Source organism: Scyliorhinus torazame, chromosome 1, assembly GCF_047496885.1.
Source record: "Scyliorhinus torazame isolate Kashiwa2021f chromosome 1, sScyTor2.1, whole genome shotgun sequence".
NCBI lineage: Eukaryota > Metazoa > Chordata > Chondrichthyes > Carcharhiniformes > Scyliorhinidae > Scyliorhinus > Scyliorhinus torazame.
The window spans coordinates 137,519,957-137,535,682 of NC_092707.1; the positions used below are offsets into that span (position 1 = coordinate 137,519,957).

The 15,726-nt window shown below is 44.1% G+C and overlaps 1 protein-coding gene across 1 annotated transcript in view; it reads left to right on the plus strand.

Annotated features, from left to right (window-relative positions):
- The first annotated feature begins 3,324 nt into the window (after window positions 1-3,324).
- The window catches only part of rlf (RLF zinc finger), a 134,383-nt gene continuing 121,981 nt past the window's right edge, over window positions 3,325-15,726 (plus strand). The window contains exon 1 of the mRNA XM_072500896.1: window positions 3,325-3,479. Coding sequence (XP_072356997.1) covers window positions 3,351-3,479 — 129 coding nt within the window. The 5' untranslated portion in view covers window positions 3,325-3,350. The remainder of the gene's footprint in view (window positions 3,480-15,726) is intronic.

The following is a 15,726-nucleotide window of genomic DNA, read 5'->3' on the forward strand; positions in this document are numbered from 1 at the left end:
ATCACAAGCCCCTACTGGGCCTATTTAAGGAGGATCGAGCAATTCCCCTCATTGTCTGTCAGGATCCATCATTGGGCACTGTTATTGGCCGTGTATGAGTACACGTTGGAGCACTGCTCCTGTGCCAAGATTCGACACGGCAATGCATTAAGCCGCCTCCCTCTTCCCACCAGGCTGCCGATGCTGGCTGACGAGATCATCGCTGGCCTCCATTTTATGGACTCTCTGCCAGCCACGGCATCCCGCATCCACAGTTGCACCCAGACAGACAGATGTCCTGGGCATGACACATCATCTGGTATGGAGCCCAGCACCATGCCTTGCCGAGTGACTAGACAGCCTACACCACCAAGATACTGGAGTTAAGCATGGAGGATGGCGTCATCCTGCGGGGAACGCACGTGGCGGTTCTCAAGCGGGGATGCGAGCCGCTTTTGTAGGACCTCCACAATGGGCACCCATAGCTTCTTTTGGTGGCCAGGGATTAATGCAGACATAGGGAAGTTGGGCCAGCATTGCGGAGGGTTGTTGCTAACTTTTGGTTGGCTCTTAAATCGTAATTTGCTGTTTGTTTAACCTTTGCTCTAGTCGCCAGGTATCTTTATGATACCGCCACGAGGTTCAAGTAATGATCAATAACTCAACACACCAATTAGTAAGATTCAAATCAAAGCACATTTATTATACACAGTAAATCACTACTCATGCATAAACTCTACTTTCTAGGCTATTCCTATCACTAAAAGGCCTATACCTAGCTTCGGACTGGCCCACCGGGTCAGGGGAACAAATGGCCTTTCGTTCGGGTCCTGAGTCTGCAGGATTCAAAAGCTGGTATGGACTGGTAGCTAGGAGCGCCTATCTCGTAGCGAGCGTTGTCTTGAGACTTACTTGGTTGGAGGCAGCGAGGCAGGTCACTGTCAAGGGTTGGTTCAAGTTGCTGAGTGACCCTGACAAAGAAGGACGATTTGAACTTGGGGACTTTACTTTATAGTCCCCAGGTGCTTCCCGCCCTTCGGGGCGGACCCCGTACCTGGTTCCAAGTGATTGGACTGCGTTCCGATCACTTGGATCGATTTCTCCAATACTGGAGTTGTTCCCTGATCGTTGGGCGGTCCCTAAATGTCCGTTGGCCTTCCTTTGTCTTGGCTCCTGCTAGCGCCGAGGAGTCTGGCTTGGCTTTATTCACTATAACTGTTGCAATTGTGACCTGGGATCGCTCATTACTATGCAGATGGCTGCTGCATTACTATGCAGATGGTTGCTGGTTTCCGTGCTGTCTGGTTGTTTTGCAGATTTCAATATACATGATTTCTGCACTTGCTAGTCTTTGCCTGTGTTGGCTGAATTTCCCTTCAGCTTTTGCGGTTCTCCATTTTAAGTCGGGAAGTGGCCAACCCAGGTGGCTACAGGGTGCCTGGAGCACCAGAAACTGCTGCTGGTGGCGCTGCCCCATCCACAAACTTTGCAGGGCCATTCAGGGGTGATGTTACTCATTGTCGTGGACGCCCACTCGAACTGGATGGAAGTTCACGAGATGCAGGTGATGACTGCTCGGGCAACCATCAAGCGGCAGCAGCAGTCATTCAGCAAGCATGGAATACCTGAGGTGCTGGTTTCAGATAACGGAACGGCTTTCGCAAGAGCAAGTGCGTAGTTTTGGGGCGTTCAGGACCACGAACAGAATTTCCCAAGTGCGTACCACCCAGCGTCAAAGAAATTAGCAGAGCGGACCATCCGCACCTTTAAACTTGGCATGAAGAAGCAGGCCACCGGTTCCTGGGAGACTTGAATGACACGATTCTTATTTTGCTACCGAACAACACCGCAAGCCACGATGGCCGAACTGCTGATGGATCGCCGCCTCTGGACCCAGTTGAGTTAGGTCATCCCCGACATTGGCGGGAAAATCCTCAGTGGCCAGGACAGGACCGAGGCTGCACAGGCCGGCATATGCCTTTGCGGACGTTCGTCCTTGGTGATCTGGTACATGTCCAGAACCTTTCTGAAGGGGTCAAGTGGATTCCAGGTATTGTATTGGCACAGACAAGGCCAGCCTTGTATTGAATTTGGGCACAGGAGCGCAGTGAAATCGACACATGGACTATCTCCATGACCGCGTTCCTGACACACCAGACCCGGTTCCAATCCATGCCAATCCACTGTTTGTGTTGGCACCTCAGCCACCATTACCACCGTAACTCCAGTTGTGCCAGCCATAAAGAGACTGGACTCCGACATCAAAGATGCCAGACGAAGCCCCGCCCAGTTCCGAATCCAAGTCGGACATGGATGTGTTGCCACCGCCAGAGCCTGCTATGCCACATCCCACAGCCTCATTGGTTTCACTGGCATCACCCAGGGACTGCACGCTAAAAAGCCGCTCCCAGTTCAGTATGCTCCTCCGGATGCCACGCGGTCGGCTCCCAACAGCCATCCTTGGAAGAAGATGCGAGACTTCTCAGATCAGTCCATGAACATCTCTCCAGGGGGGGGGGGGGGGGGTGGAGTGTGTTACTGCAATAAGTCCATGGAGGCAGCAGTCTCTTCACCAACATTCCTTTTATTTACAAAACCAACGGCAGGAAAGGGAGGGGAGGGGAGGGGAGGGGAGGGGAGGGGAGGGGAGGGGAGGGGAGGGGAGGGGAGGGGAGGGGAGGGGAGGGGAGGGGAGGAGGAGGAGGAGGAGGAGGGGGGGGGGGGGGGGGGAGGGGGGCACACACATGTGAATTCCGTTTGCTGTCTACACTGGGAGTGCTGAGGATCAGACACTCCCTGCTTATATACAGAGAAAGAGGTGCCCTGATTGGCCCATTAATCAGGGAACTCGTATTCTAATCGGCCAATCTCAAAGGCCTGGTCTAAGTCATTACAGTTATAACCCCTATGGAGGTCACAGTATAATAACAATCCGATTCCGGATGATCTCCACGGAATAAGAATTTCCTGTGCAGGACTTTCTCTTAACTAGGGGAATACTCACTTGTACATAAACCCCGACCTGGGCTCAGGGCGAGGAGTGAGACTGACCCTTCGGGGAGTGAAGACTTTCTGTATGTTGAATAAACCTTGTCATTGTTTTCTACCTGCTGGTTCATGCGTGCTATTTTGGCGGATTCTACACAGAGGCCGGTGCAGACTCGATGAGCCGAGGGGTTCTCAGTGTGTATGACTTTGCTATGTAAACAGACGGGAGTGTCACGGGCCTGCGAGCCGAGGTAGAGAGCGGACATTATTACGTCATAAGAAGGCGCGGATCGGGCGCGCCCCTGCGTGCGCTGTGACGTCACAAAGTGGGGGCAGGGCTTGCTCACGTGACCGGTGGCTACGCGCAACAGTGGAGAGTGAAGATGGCGGACGGCGAGAGCGAGCAGGCCCCCGAGCCTTTAACAGAGCGGCTCAGAAGGGTCCAGGCCGAGTTACGGAGGCGAGGCCTGTCCAAGGAGTCCTCGGCGCATTACTGCCAGCGTTTCTGCGAGGTGGGTGCCTGACTTTCGAGCGGCACCGGAATGGCGCTGTTTTGGTCAGGGGGGTGGGGGGCGGTGTTTTGTTGGGAGGCTCGGGGACGGAGGGCGGGCATCCACTCCAACAGCGCCTCTCTCCCCGGGCCCGATCGGAGGAGGAGAGGGGGGGGCAAATCCGCATAAACACCTTCACCCCCCCCCCCCCTCTCCATTATTTCGATTTGCTTTTTCTCAGAGAGCATAATCATCGCGGTTCAAAAGTTAACTGTTAAGCTAGCGCTTGTTTTCACTTTGCTCAGAGCACACTCACTCCAGTCTCTTAGAGTTTAACGTGTATCCCCCCCAACCTCTCAACTACCCCCCCCCCCCCCCCAAGTGTTGCCTCAGCACCGAACAATAGCCTGAGTGAGCAACCTTCCCACCACTCAACAGGGGAAACGAAGGCTGCAAACCTTCCAGCCGTTTCTGCTAAATTATGTCCTTGCAACAAAAAAGGGCTCAATCTCAAATCTTAAAATCGGATGGTGAAGATGAGCATTTTATAAAATAATTCTAATGCAAGTCGATCTAGCGGTGTTGCAGGGACTGATTGGATATTTACCCTTTCTTTGACTATCTCTTTAGGATCGACAATTCCCGACCCTGTTCACCATCTTCCCCACAAATGTTCCAAATCCGTTGAAGTTTTGTGGATTTTGCTTTGCAATAATTGAACTTTTACAAGTTAGTCTCGAGTGAAGTAAAAAAAACAACAGAATTTTAAGGCTTCGTTTTGAAAAATGAAGTAGCTGCAGTAGTTTGTTTATATTGCATTGGAATAATGATGCTTAATTTCATTGGTTGTTTATACATCGCAATTCACGCATGTGTGGCTTGGTTATTTAGAAGCGTTGCAAGGTTTTGTTAAATGTATGAAAATAAATGGATTCATAATCTGTCAAAGGTTAATGTAAAATGGTAATTTCAGCCTTATTTACAATTTAATAGGTTGCTTGAGATAAGATTGTTCAATATTTGTCTAATTTTAACTACATTTATTTACCACTCATTTTTATTGTTTTTTTGTTCAGTGCTTTGTCATTTTCTTCTGACATCTTACACCTAATGGGTGTTTGAGTTTGTTTTTAATTTAATGATGGATGCAACATTGAATATAGCTCAGTGTAAACCGCATCCATCCTAATTACTGTTTGGTGGAAATGGGAAATTATTGTATTGCTCCTTTTTAACCTACGAGTGCAACATATCTGCCGTACTAGCACTGGATATATATGCATACGTAATGAATGTAGAAGCTGGCTGTTAAACTGAGTGCTACAGAATTCCAATTGTTAGGCAGCACATTTCTCAGCATCATAATTGCTAATGTTTTATCCTATTTTATGCTTTGAAGTGAGTTGGGAGCAGTCTGCAAAGTAAACACTTTGTGTCAAATTCTGCCACTGGAATGTGTTAAAGATTCCACTCTGATATGAAGGGAATTGTTCATTCTACTCCTGGGAGCCCTAGAATTCAGAATTTTGAGGTCACAATAAGGGGAGTGTTACACAAGATTTGGTCTTGTCGGCGCTGAAAGTTTTTGAAATGTCTAACATGTTGAGGGGTAATTGGTGTTTGGTGACACATGATACTTTGGTTCATGAAAATATTGTACTGATTCCTTTGGCCATGTCAATCTGGATATTTGAACACTAAGCTGCTTGTTCACTCTTCCCATCACCTTCTCCTTCAGTAGAGAATTTGTACACCTAATATCACTCGCCTAATCCACTGATTTTAAACTACAGCGTTTCATTCTGGCACAAATGCTACACTTCTACCAATAGGTAAGCAGACGGAGCTGATGGAAGAGTAAATCGAAAAGCGGAATACTGTGGATGCTGAAAATCTAAAATAAAAACTGAAAAGGTCAGGCAGCATCTGTGGAGAGAAATGAAAGACCATGGATCGGCAACATTAAAACTTTACCTCTGCACAGATGCAACTTGAACTGCTGGGTATTTTCAGTCTTTTCTGTAAAGAGTTAGGTGTTTCCCTATCTGTGTAGAAATATATTGATCTCGGGCATAAATTTAAAAAAAAAATTTTAAGTACCCTATTTTTTTCCAATTAAAGGGCAATTTAGCAGGGCCAATCCACCTAACCTGTACATTTTGGATTGTGGGGGTGAGGCCCACGCAAACACGGGGAGAATGTGCAAACTCCACAAAGGTATGGGGCTGGTTTAGCACAGTGGGCTAAACAGCTTGCTTGTAATGCAGAACCAGGCTAGCCGCGCGCGTTCAATTCCTGTACCAGCCTCCCCGAACAGGTGCCGGAATGTGGCGTCTAGGGGCTTTTCACAGTAACTTCATTGAAGCCTTGTGACAATAAGCGATTATTATTATCACAGTGACCCAGGGCCGGCATTGAACCCGGGTCCTCAGCGCCATGAGGCAGCAGTGCTAACCATCGGGCAAAAATTAAGAAAATCTGAAACAAGTTTTATTACCGTTCTGGTTTAAAAATGGTCCTGTTAAAAAGATATAAGTTGTAATGTTCGAGTGTAATATATTTTGTCAAAGTGTAGAATATAATTTGAGGGAGTTAAAATTTACATAATTTGCGTATGTTTCCATTTATGGGGCCTCATGGTGTCACAGTGGTTAGCACTGCTGCCTCACAGCGCCAAGCACCCGGTTCAATTCCGGCCTTGGGTGACTGTCTATGTGGGTTTCTTCCGGGTTCTCTGGTTTCCTCCCACAGTCCAAAGATGTGTAGATTAGGTGGATTGACCATGCGAAATTGCTCCTTATAATCCAAAGATATCAGGTTAAGTGGGGGATATGGTGGGGAGTGGACCTAGGTAGGGTGCTCTTTCAGAGGGTCAGTATAGACTTGCTGGGGTGAATGACCTCCTTCTGCGCTGTAGGAATTCTATGATTCTATGTCCCTGTTGTGATGGCAGTTTTGATTAAAGACCAAACTTGCTAAAACCTGAAGTTTGCATCATCATCATCTGGAGTTTAAATTGGTCCAAAATTTTCCCTGGCTCTCCAACATCTAGCACCTGTAAAGGTTGTTCTACTTAAACCAGTACAAACTGTTTGAATTTTGTTAGTGTGTCCTGTGAGGTTGCTTCAAATGTTAATATTGACAAAATGCAAATGATATCTCACTGGTGTCATAAGGGCAGCATGGTAGCACAGTGGTTAGCACTGTTGCTTCACAGTGCCAGGGTCCCAGGTTCGATTCCCGGCTTGGGTCACTTTGTGCGGAGTATGCACGTTCTCCCTGTGTCTGCGTGGTTTACCTCGGGGGTGCTCCGGTTTCCTTCCACAAGTCCCAAAAAAGAAATGCTGTTAGGTAGTTTGGGCATTCTGAATTCTCCCTCTGTACCCGAACAGCCGCTGGCATGTGGCGACTAGGGACTTCCCACCATAACTTCATTGCAGTATTAATGTAAGCCTACTTGTGACATTAAAGATTATTATTATCTCAATGAATTGGAAGGGAAATAGTTGGACATTGTAAATTAGATGCCTATGCTTAACGGAATGCACAGTGCTGGGGTGTATTTGGGTGCTCCATTCCTAGACTTCAGATTGAAAGTTGCACCAGGATCTACCCCTCTCAATCTGATTTCATATTAAATTTTTAAAAATATTGGCAACATTGACCAAGAACACAATTTTATGTTCACTGATGACTTCCAGCTCTATCTCACTACCGCCTCTCTGCCGTCTCTGATTTGTCATGCCGCTTGGCTGATATCCTTTGCTCAAAGGTTTTCTTCAACTAATTGTTCCTGGTCTATGACCACCAACTCCATCCCTTTTTCGGGCCACCATTTGAGGTAGAACCAAACCATTTGCTAACCACAAGGTCCTTTTTGACCCTGAGGTAAGTTTTTGGATCCATAACTGGCCCATCACCACGGTGACTTCCAGCTCTGTAATGTCACTAGTCTCTGCAGTAGCTCATTTGCTGCTGAAACTGTCATCTATGCCTTTGTTATCTTATTGTCTATATATGTGTTTCTGGAACATACCTCTTCATTCACCTGAGGAAGGAGCAGTGCTCCGAAAGCTAGTGACATCGAAACAAACCTGTTGGACTTTAACCTGGTGTTGTAAGACTTCGTACTTTGTTATCTTAAGAATTGAATTTGTGCTGCTGGCTGACCTGACAAAACTACCTATGTCCGTCCTAACATCACCAATTCACTCATTGGATTGGATTTGTTTATTGTCACGTGTACCGAGGTACAGTGAAAAGTATTTTTCTGCAAGCAGCTCAACAGATCATTAAGTACATGAGAAGAAAAGGGAATAAAGAAAATACATAATAGGGCAACATCATTGCTGTTCTTCATGACCTACATTGACTCTTAATTCCAGCAATACTGACATTTTAAAATTATCCTTGTTTTTGATCCCTACACAATTACTCCCCTCCTTATCTGTAGCTTTTCAATCATACAGCCCATTCAGATCTCTTGACCTCTTGAATGTCTCTGAATTTAATTGCTCCAGTTGGCAACCTTAGGCTCTGAATCTCTTCCCCCCCCCCCTCTCTCTCTCTCTCTCTCTTCTCCCCCCCCCCCCCCCCCCCCCCCCCCCCCCCCCAAAAAAAAAAAGCTCTGTTCTTTATGATGACCCTTTGGTCAAGTGCTCGGTCACCCACCCTAATAGCTCCTTACATGGTTCAACATCTAATGTTTGATGTTCCTGTGAAGCACCTTGCAACTGTTGAAGGTGCTGTAAAAATGCCAGTTGTGTTGCATGCTGGCTCTTAATAGATGCAGCCAAAGGCAACACAAGTAAAAATGTGACTCACTAAGACAGGTGGTTTGCCTTTGTGAGTCTGGCAAGTATTATCTTTGCTGCTGGCTGTGTCGGGCATCTGGTTGTTGTCAGTGGTACTAAAACAAGAGTTGCTTGTTTTGCTTTGAAATGACATGATAATGATTAGAGAGACTTTGGTCATGGCAGTAAATTTGCACATTTTATATGCAGACAGGAGCAAATTGTAACATGGATAACTGGTGCAAAAAGACATGTCATCAGAATAATGCCCTATAATGTGGGCAGTTGTGAAAAGGTATCCGCTTATCAAGGTAGACCTTCAAGGGCTTGTCTAATGACTGTTTAAAATAACAACTGTACAAATATTGGAGTCCCTCATGTAAACAACTAAATTTTCCCATTTGCAGTGTGAACTTGCATTCTCGTGTAGCATTTGTTGGCACTACCTTAAATAGAAATAATTCTCCTGGGAAATACTTCTCCTTTTCCCAACAGGGGGGGATACTATGCAACACTGATTGGTTCACTGAGCACGTGTATTGGATCTCTTGTGGCAACATATGGCACTTGTCATTTAATTGTCGGAAGTTAATTGATATAGTTAAGTGCAAAGAATTGTTTGGTTACAAGGCAGATATAAAATAAGAGGCAAATTGAAGTCAGGAACAGATTCTTCAATGTGAGCAGATTAGCCAGTCATTACAGGAGAGGCTTTGGTTTGATTCCAGGAAGGTGAGGCTCAGTTTCCTAGTTGTTCTGAACTGACTCCATCAGTCAAAGGGGAAATGATCAGGATTCCTGGTTTCACCTCATCTGGAAGTGCAGGTGTCTGGTTGAGAGAAGAGCACAGTGCTGGACTTGGCAGTCATTCCAAACATTTAGACATGGGTATGAACACTGGCTAATTATTACTGTTTCTTCCCACACCTCCAAGAAACTGAATTCCACTGAGATACAGACAAGTTCACATCAGCTGTCTTGAAGTCATCCTTTAGAGATGAACTGAGAAAATGAAATAGTTTTTGGACATTTAATTGAGTTCTTTAAAGGGGTGGGTGACACAGGTAGTGGATGAAGCTAGTGTTGTGGATGTTGTACATTTGAACTTTCAGAAAGCATTTGATTAGAGTACCACATGGCAAGTTGGTTCGCAAATTAAAATTGTTTGGGATGGAATAGAAATTGCTAAGAGATAGGAAACAGAGGGTAGGTATAGATGGGCATTTTGCAGACTGGAGACAAGTTGAAAGTGCTGCTCCCCAGGGCTCAGTGTTGGGCCCCTTGCTTTTTCTGATTTATATAAATTATTTAGAAGTGTTGATGGCAAAATCTCTAAATTTGCAGGTGATACTAAGCTAGGAGAATAATGAATTGTGAGGATGAAGCTGAGCGACTTCAGTGGGATATTGACAAGTTGGCCAAATGGGCAGACACCTGGCAGATGAACTTCAATGCAGCGAATTGTGAGGTAATGCATTTTGGTAGAAGAAACATGGGAGACAATATAGGCTCAATGGTACAACTGAGGGGAGTACAGGAGCAGAGGATTCTCTGGCTCAAGTGCATAATTCTCTGAAGGTGGCCAGGCAAGTTGAAACAGTTGTTAAGAACGCTTATAGCAGCTTTGGGTTTATAAATACAGGCATGGAGTATAAAAGCCAGGAAGTGATGCTACACCTCTACAAATCATTGGTCAGACCACATTTGGAATATTGTATAGATTTCTGGGCACCTTATTTGAGGAATGATGTCAAAGCAACAAAGAGAGTGTAGAGGAGATTTACTAAAATTATACCAGGATTGAGGAATTTTAGATATCAGGAAAGATTGGAGAAATTGGGCTTGTTCCACTTGGAGCAGAGAAGATTAAGATGGTCAGCAAGAGAGCTCGGAGTGAGAGGGGGAGAAACATCTTTACTCAGTTGTTGGGGTTTGGAATGCACCCCCTGGAGAATGGTGGAGGTGGATTCCATAGGAGGTTTCAAAAGAGAGCTGGATATTCATTTGAAAGTGATGAATTTAGAGGGCTATGGGGCTGGGGAAATGGGACTAGCTAGGTTCTTTTGGGAGCTGGTGCAGACACGGTGGGCTGAATGGCGGTTTCCTGTGCTGTAAATAACAAATAGACACGGCAAGATTGAATCACTCTTTGATTATATCCTCAGCTCATTTCTTTACACATGCAGATGTGCAAGGAAGGCCATTCAACTCTCTTTGGGTACCATGCCCTAAGAGGATGTTGGTGACTTTAAACCTCCATGTCAATCTTTCCCTGGAGATGTGGTTCATCTTCATTGGTGGTTCATTCATTCAGATTGTATGAAAAGTCATTCTTTGCCTCGTTCCTTTTTACTATCAATCTTTCTAAGTCACAATTTCTTATTACGTGCCCAAGAAGTTCCAATTTTCTCTTCCTGATCTAAAAGAAAATTCCAGTTAAGAAGGCAACTTAGCCTGGCCAATCCACCTACTTTGCACATCTTCGGGTTGTGGGGGTGAGACCCACTCAGACACAGGGAGAATGTGCAAACTCCACATGGACAGTGACCCGGGGCCGGGATTGAACCCGGGTCCTCGTTGCCATGAGGCAGCAGTGCTAATCACCATGCTGCTCTGTCTCCTCCTGATTTTGGTCAGCACAGTTCTTTTGGTCTCCGGTTTTAGGCGCACCTCTTCGTTGGTGGTGTGACTTGTCAAAGATATAATCTTAATTATTCACCTCAGAAACTATATCGTTGCAGCTTCAATTCTTCTGTGCATTGCTTCGCTGATAATCCAACACTCAAAATTCGAGTGATGTAGAAATCCAGGATTCTCATCTTTGTTTTCATGGCTAGTTTTGAGTTGATTGTCTTTTTAAAACTTTTTTGAAATGTACCTATGGCCATCCCAAACAGTCATCTTTTTTCTTGGCTGTACCTTCCATCCGAGTTCACATCTTCCGGGAACAAACCTTGTCTACCGGTATGACCTTTTTAATTTTTTACTGAAATCAGGCAAGATTTTCTTTTTGGACACGACTGGACTTGTTGTTTTCTTAAAAGTTTATGCTCAGCCCATTCTTCTCACTTCAGTAAGGAGAAATGATATCTTGCAGGTGGTGTTAAATTAAGCTTTGTAGGTAGAGTTTAGGAATCAAAAAGGGACAGCCAAATTGCTAGGTGTTTATTATAGACCCCCACATGCGAAAATTGAGGAGCAAATATGTGTGTAATTTGCATTAATGTGTAAAAAAATAATATGGTAATTATAGTGGTAATTTCAACTTTCCCAACATTAACTGGGATAAGTGTTAAGGGCTTAGATGGAGCAAAGTTCGTAAAATGTATACAAGAGAACCGTTTAGCTCATATGTGGAGTGTCCAACAAGGATTGTGCAGAGCTGGACCGAATTCTGGGGAATGAAGCTGGACAGGTGGTGATGTGATGGTGTGTTAGACGTTTTAGTTGCTGTGATATGAAGAGTCTAAAGTTCTGTTTCTTTTTCACAAACACACATTTATTTCCTTCCAACAGGCTTTGCACAAATCTCTCACTATACATCACCTGACAGAGGCCACCTGAAGCCCCTTTACATATCAGTGTCAATTAATGGATACTTAACATAAATGAGACAACTAATTGCAATGTCTCTTAACCCATGACTTAACAGTCTCCCCTTCCTTGGAGAGAAAAAAATTAGGTGAAAACAAAATTTCAAGAAACTCAAAAACACACACATGATTTCCCCCCCCCCGCCCTTTTTTTTGGATGAGAAAGAAAAAAAACCAGCCACAGAAACAAGCGCCCTTCCAAATGTTTCTGTGAACTCTCCCCTCTTTTCGTAAAACAGTCTGACAGTTGATAGCTCCTGTTGACCCATTTAATTTTTGTTATTTCCCCTCTGTCCAACATCTGCTTCAAACTTGCGATGTCTATCCGTAACCTCTTTTCATTGACACTTTTTGTAGAGTGCACATTTTCCCACAGGGATTTATTGTCAATGTGACAGTCAATAGGTATGTTACCCAAATCCCCTAATCCCAAAATTTCTGTCAATATCATACTTATATAAAAGGCCATATCCACCGCCTCTACAAGGCTTAACGTCTCAGCAGCCAAAGTGCTTTTTACCACTCTCCTTATTTTCTTTGTTTCCCACACAAGAGGGCAACATTTAGCATTGTTCCCCAAAAGGAAAATTATAACACCTGCGCTTGAAACCCCATCACATAAATTTGCATAGGACGCATCACTATAAACTGAGTTTCAAGTGCTAACGGTCACCTAAAACCGGGAACTTCAAAACACACTCCTGCATTTTTAGTTTGGCCAATGCTTTATTTGCTATTATTATGTCTTCCACTTTGGGATCATTCATTTTTGTACTCAACTCTAAGACATCAAAACTCACGTCCGGTCTAGTCTGTCCACCTAACCAGTTCAGTTGCCCAATTAAACTTCGCAGTTGCTCTTTTTCTATCTTTGAAACCATTGCGTCTTTTTGTGAAACTCGGCCACGACTAATTGCTATTGGGGTGATGCTTTCCAAATAAGATTGCTGACGTAAAGTTGCCCCGAACTTAGTCTGTCCGATTTCTAGTCCAATATATTTAAATGCACCGGAAGCCTGACTTCCAACCCTGAATTCTTTCCTCAAATCAGAGGTTACAATAGCTTCAAAATCACTAGTCCCACCCCACAAAAAATCATCCACATGCATCATAAAAATGCCAGAAAGATTTCCTTTATAGTGCCAGTAAAACATTGCAGGATCTGTTTTCAACTGGCAACAGCCTAACTTTAACAAAACTGACCTTACCGAAAAATACCAGACTCTAGACACATCATTTAATCCATATACACATTTGTTCAACTTCCAGAGTACCCCTTCTGTATTAGCTGCTTCTTTAGGAGGACGGAGAAAAATGTCTCTCTGGAGCTGATGCCCCCTGCAAAAAGGCAGCTTTTATATCGGTAGATTTGCATTCCCATGCCTTTGTGGCTAATAGAGCCAAGAAGATCTTTAAAATAACCTTTCCTGCTGTAGGTGAATCTATCCTTAAATCCTGATCTTCTAAGTTTTCTTCAAATCCCCTTGTCACAAGCCTGGCCGTTGCCTTATAAGTTCCATCCGGAAGAACCTTTTCAGTGCAAATCCATCTGTGGGATAGAGCTCTTTGTCCCCTATCCGGTACTTCTGTGTATACCCCAAATTCACACCAACTATGCAATTCTTGCTGTTTAGCTTCTTTAATAACTTTTTCATCTAATTTATTTGAAGCCACCAAAATCTCACGTGCATGTGGGCTTCTACTCCTATTTGTATTTGTAGTCTTACTCATGTTCCGAGATCTTGACAAACTACGTCCCCTCTCCCACCTCGTATCTCGTTCTGTACTGCTACTGCTTGATCTTTCCCTTCTGCTGTGGGATGTCCTTTCAATAGTTCTCGACCTTTTCCTGCGGACCTATTCACTATCCGATGTACTATCTGAACTGGCACTGCGTTTCTGTGCCCTCCATTTTTGAACTTTGTTTTCCCAATCCATTGTCTTGACTCCTTCCCCTGAATGCTGTACATTCAACCAATGTTTATACTTTCCAGTGGCCTTCCCTGCTCTACTAATAACAGTTGCATCCTTCCATTGACTAGACCCTTCAGGCAAGTATGTCACTTTTGTACCAACTTTTGGCAGTTACCCTTTCGGGAAAATGGCCTGTTTTAATTCACCAGAAGTGTTGTGTTCCTCCACAGAAACCCTGTCTATATCAGTTACTTGGTCCTCATAGTTCTGTCACACATGTGTACCAGATGACTCTAGTTCCTCGTCATGTCTGTCTGCTCTGTCTAAATTTGAAAATTTGTAATCTGTACCCATTATCCTTGATTGAATGGACCGTAACAGTTTGATTACCATGTTGCAAAATAATTGTTTTGCCATCTATGCCTATGATCTTCCCTGGGCCTTTCCATTCATTAGAATTGTCTCTCTTATGGTATACCATGCCTCCTTGCTGAAAAGCGGCATCTGATGGCCGTACGTTATGTCTTAAAGCTCTGCGAATTCTTTCAGAGACTTCTGCTTCCAAAAAAGCTTTTCTACTGCTATGTAATGCATTTAAATGTTCAGCAAAACCAGAGCTAATTGTAGTTCCCTCCCAAGCTGGAGACTGTTCATCCAAAATGGACGGAATTTTAGGATTTCTACCCAAACCCGAATTGATAAGGACTATAGCCCCCAACCATCTGCAATGAATTATTTGCATGTACTTCCCATGCTAAAGCTGAATTTAACCTGCAATTTGGTCGATCTGCCAAAATTTTCCGAAGCATGTCATCGATGACAGCATGATTTCTTTCACATACACCATTACTAAATGGGCTTTCTGCAGCCGTATTCATAACTCTGATATTCATGTTTTCACACATATCCCTAAACTCATCATTAGCAAATTCTCACCCATTGTCCGTAAGGAATTTTGCCGGTGGACCCATTCCTGTCCCTATCCATTTTTCCATGAATTGATCCAGAATTACTCTCTTTTCTTTACTTCGTACAATCGTTGATTGACTAAATCTGGTTGCTAAATCTACAAAATGCAAAATAAATATATTATTTGCTTTATCCCAGATCTTAAGGTCCATGGCCACAATGTCGTTAAAATCCCTGGCCAAAGGTAGGGTTACTATCAGTCGTGCTGGTGTCCTTCTGTACTTCCTACAAACTTCACAGTAGTCACTAACCTGTTCTATCAGTTTAGTATAGTTGTCATCCCTTACTCCTGCATCCTTTAATACATTTTTCAGCCTCCGAGGAGACGGATGTGCAAATTGCCTATGCAGTTTTAATACCACAAGCTTTTTATCAGCTAAAGTCCCATTTTCAACTGTCATTAACACATCCTTAACCACTCTACTTGAAAAATTATTTGTCAGTAATGGAATACAATAGTGTCCGGACTGTGTAAATTGTAAGTCCACCATCTTTCCAAAAACTGTTGCCTTATCCTGTTCCATATCCAGTTTTATGTGTGCTTTCTTCATCGATGGTCTGCTCAGAAGCAAAGGTATCTCACTTGATACAACATCCGTGCTAATGAAAAGATTCACTCCGGCAATATTGCAAGGGATCACCACTCTTTTCAGCAACTTCAGAGTATTATCATTCCCAAACCTGAAACTTGTGGAACTTTCAAATTCCTTAACCTTGTTACGATTTTCAGCATTCAAAGAGTCCAGGTAACATTTTAACCAGTCAATTCCACACACAGTAGATGTGCAGCCACTGTCCAATACAGCACAGTTGAAGGATTCTGCAACCAACACCCTCATTACCGGCATAAAACTGCTTGTCAATAGGACAATGCCTTCTTTCTGGTCACTATCTTTTTCCTCTTCTGACTCTTCCGTGTCATGTGTCGCTTCAAACACTCTATCATAACGAGTTGGACAGTTGAAAGCATAATGGTATTGAGAGTCACATCGAAAACAT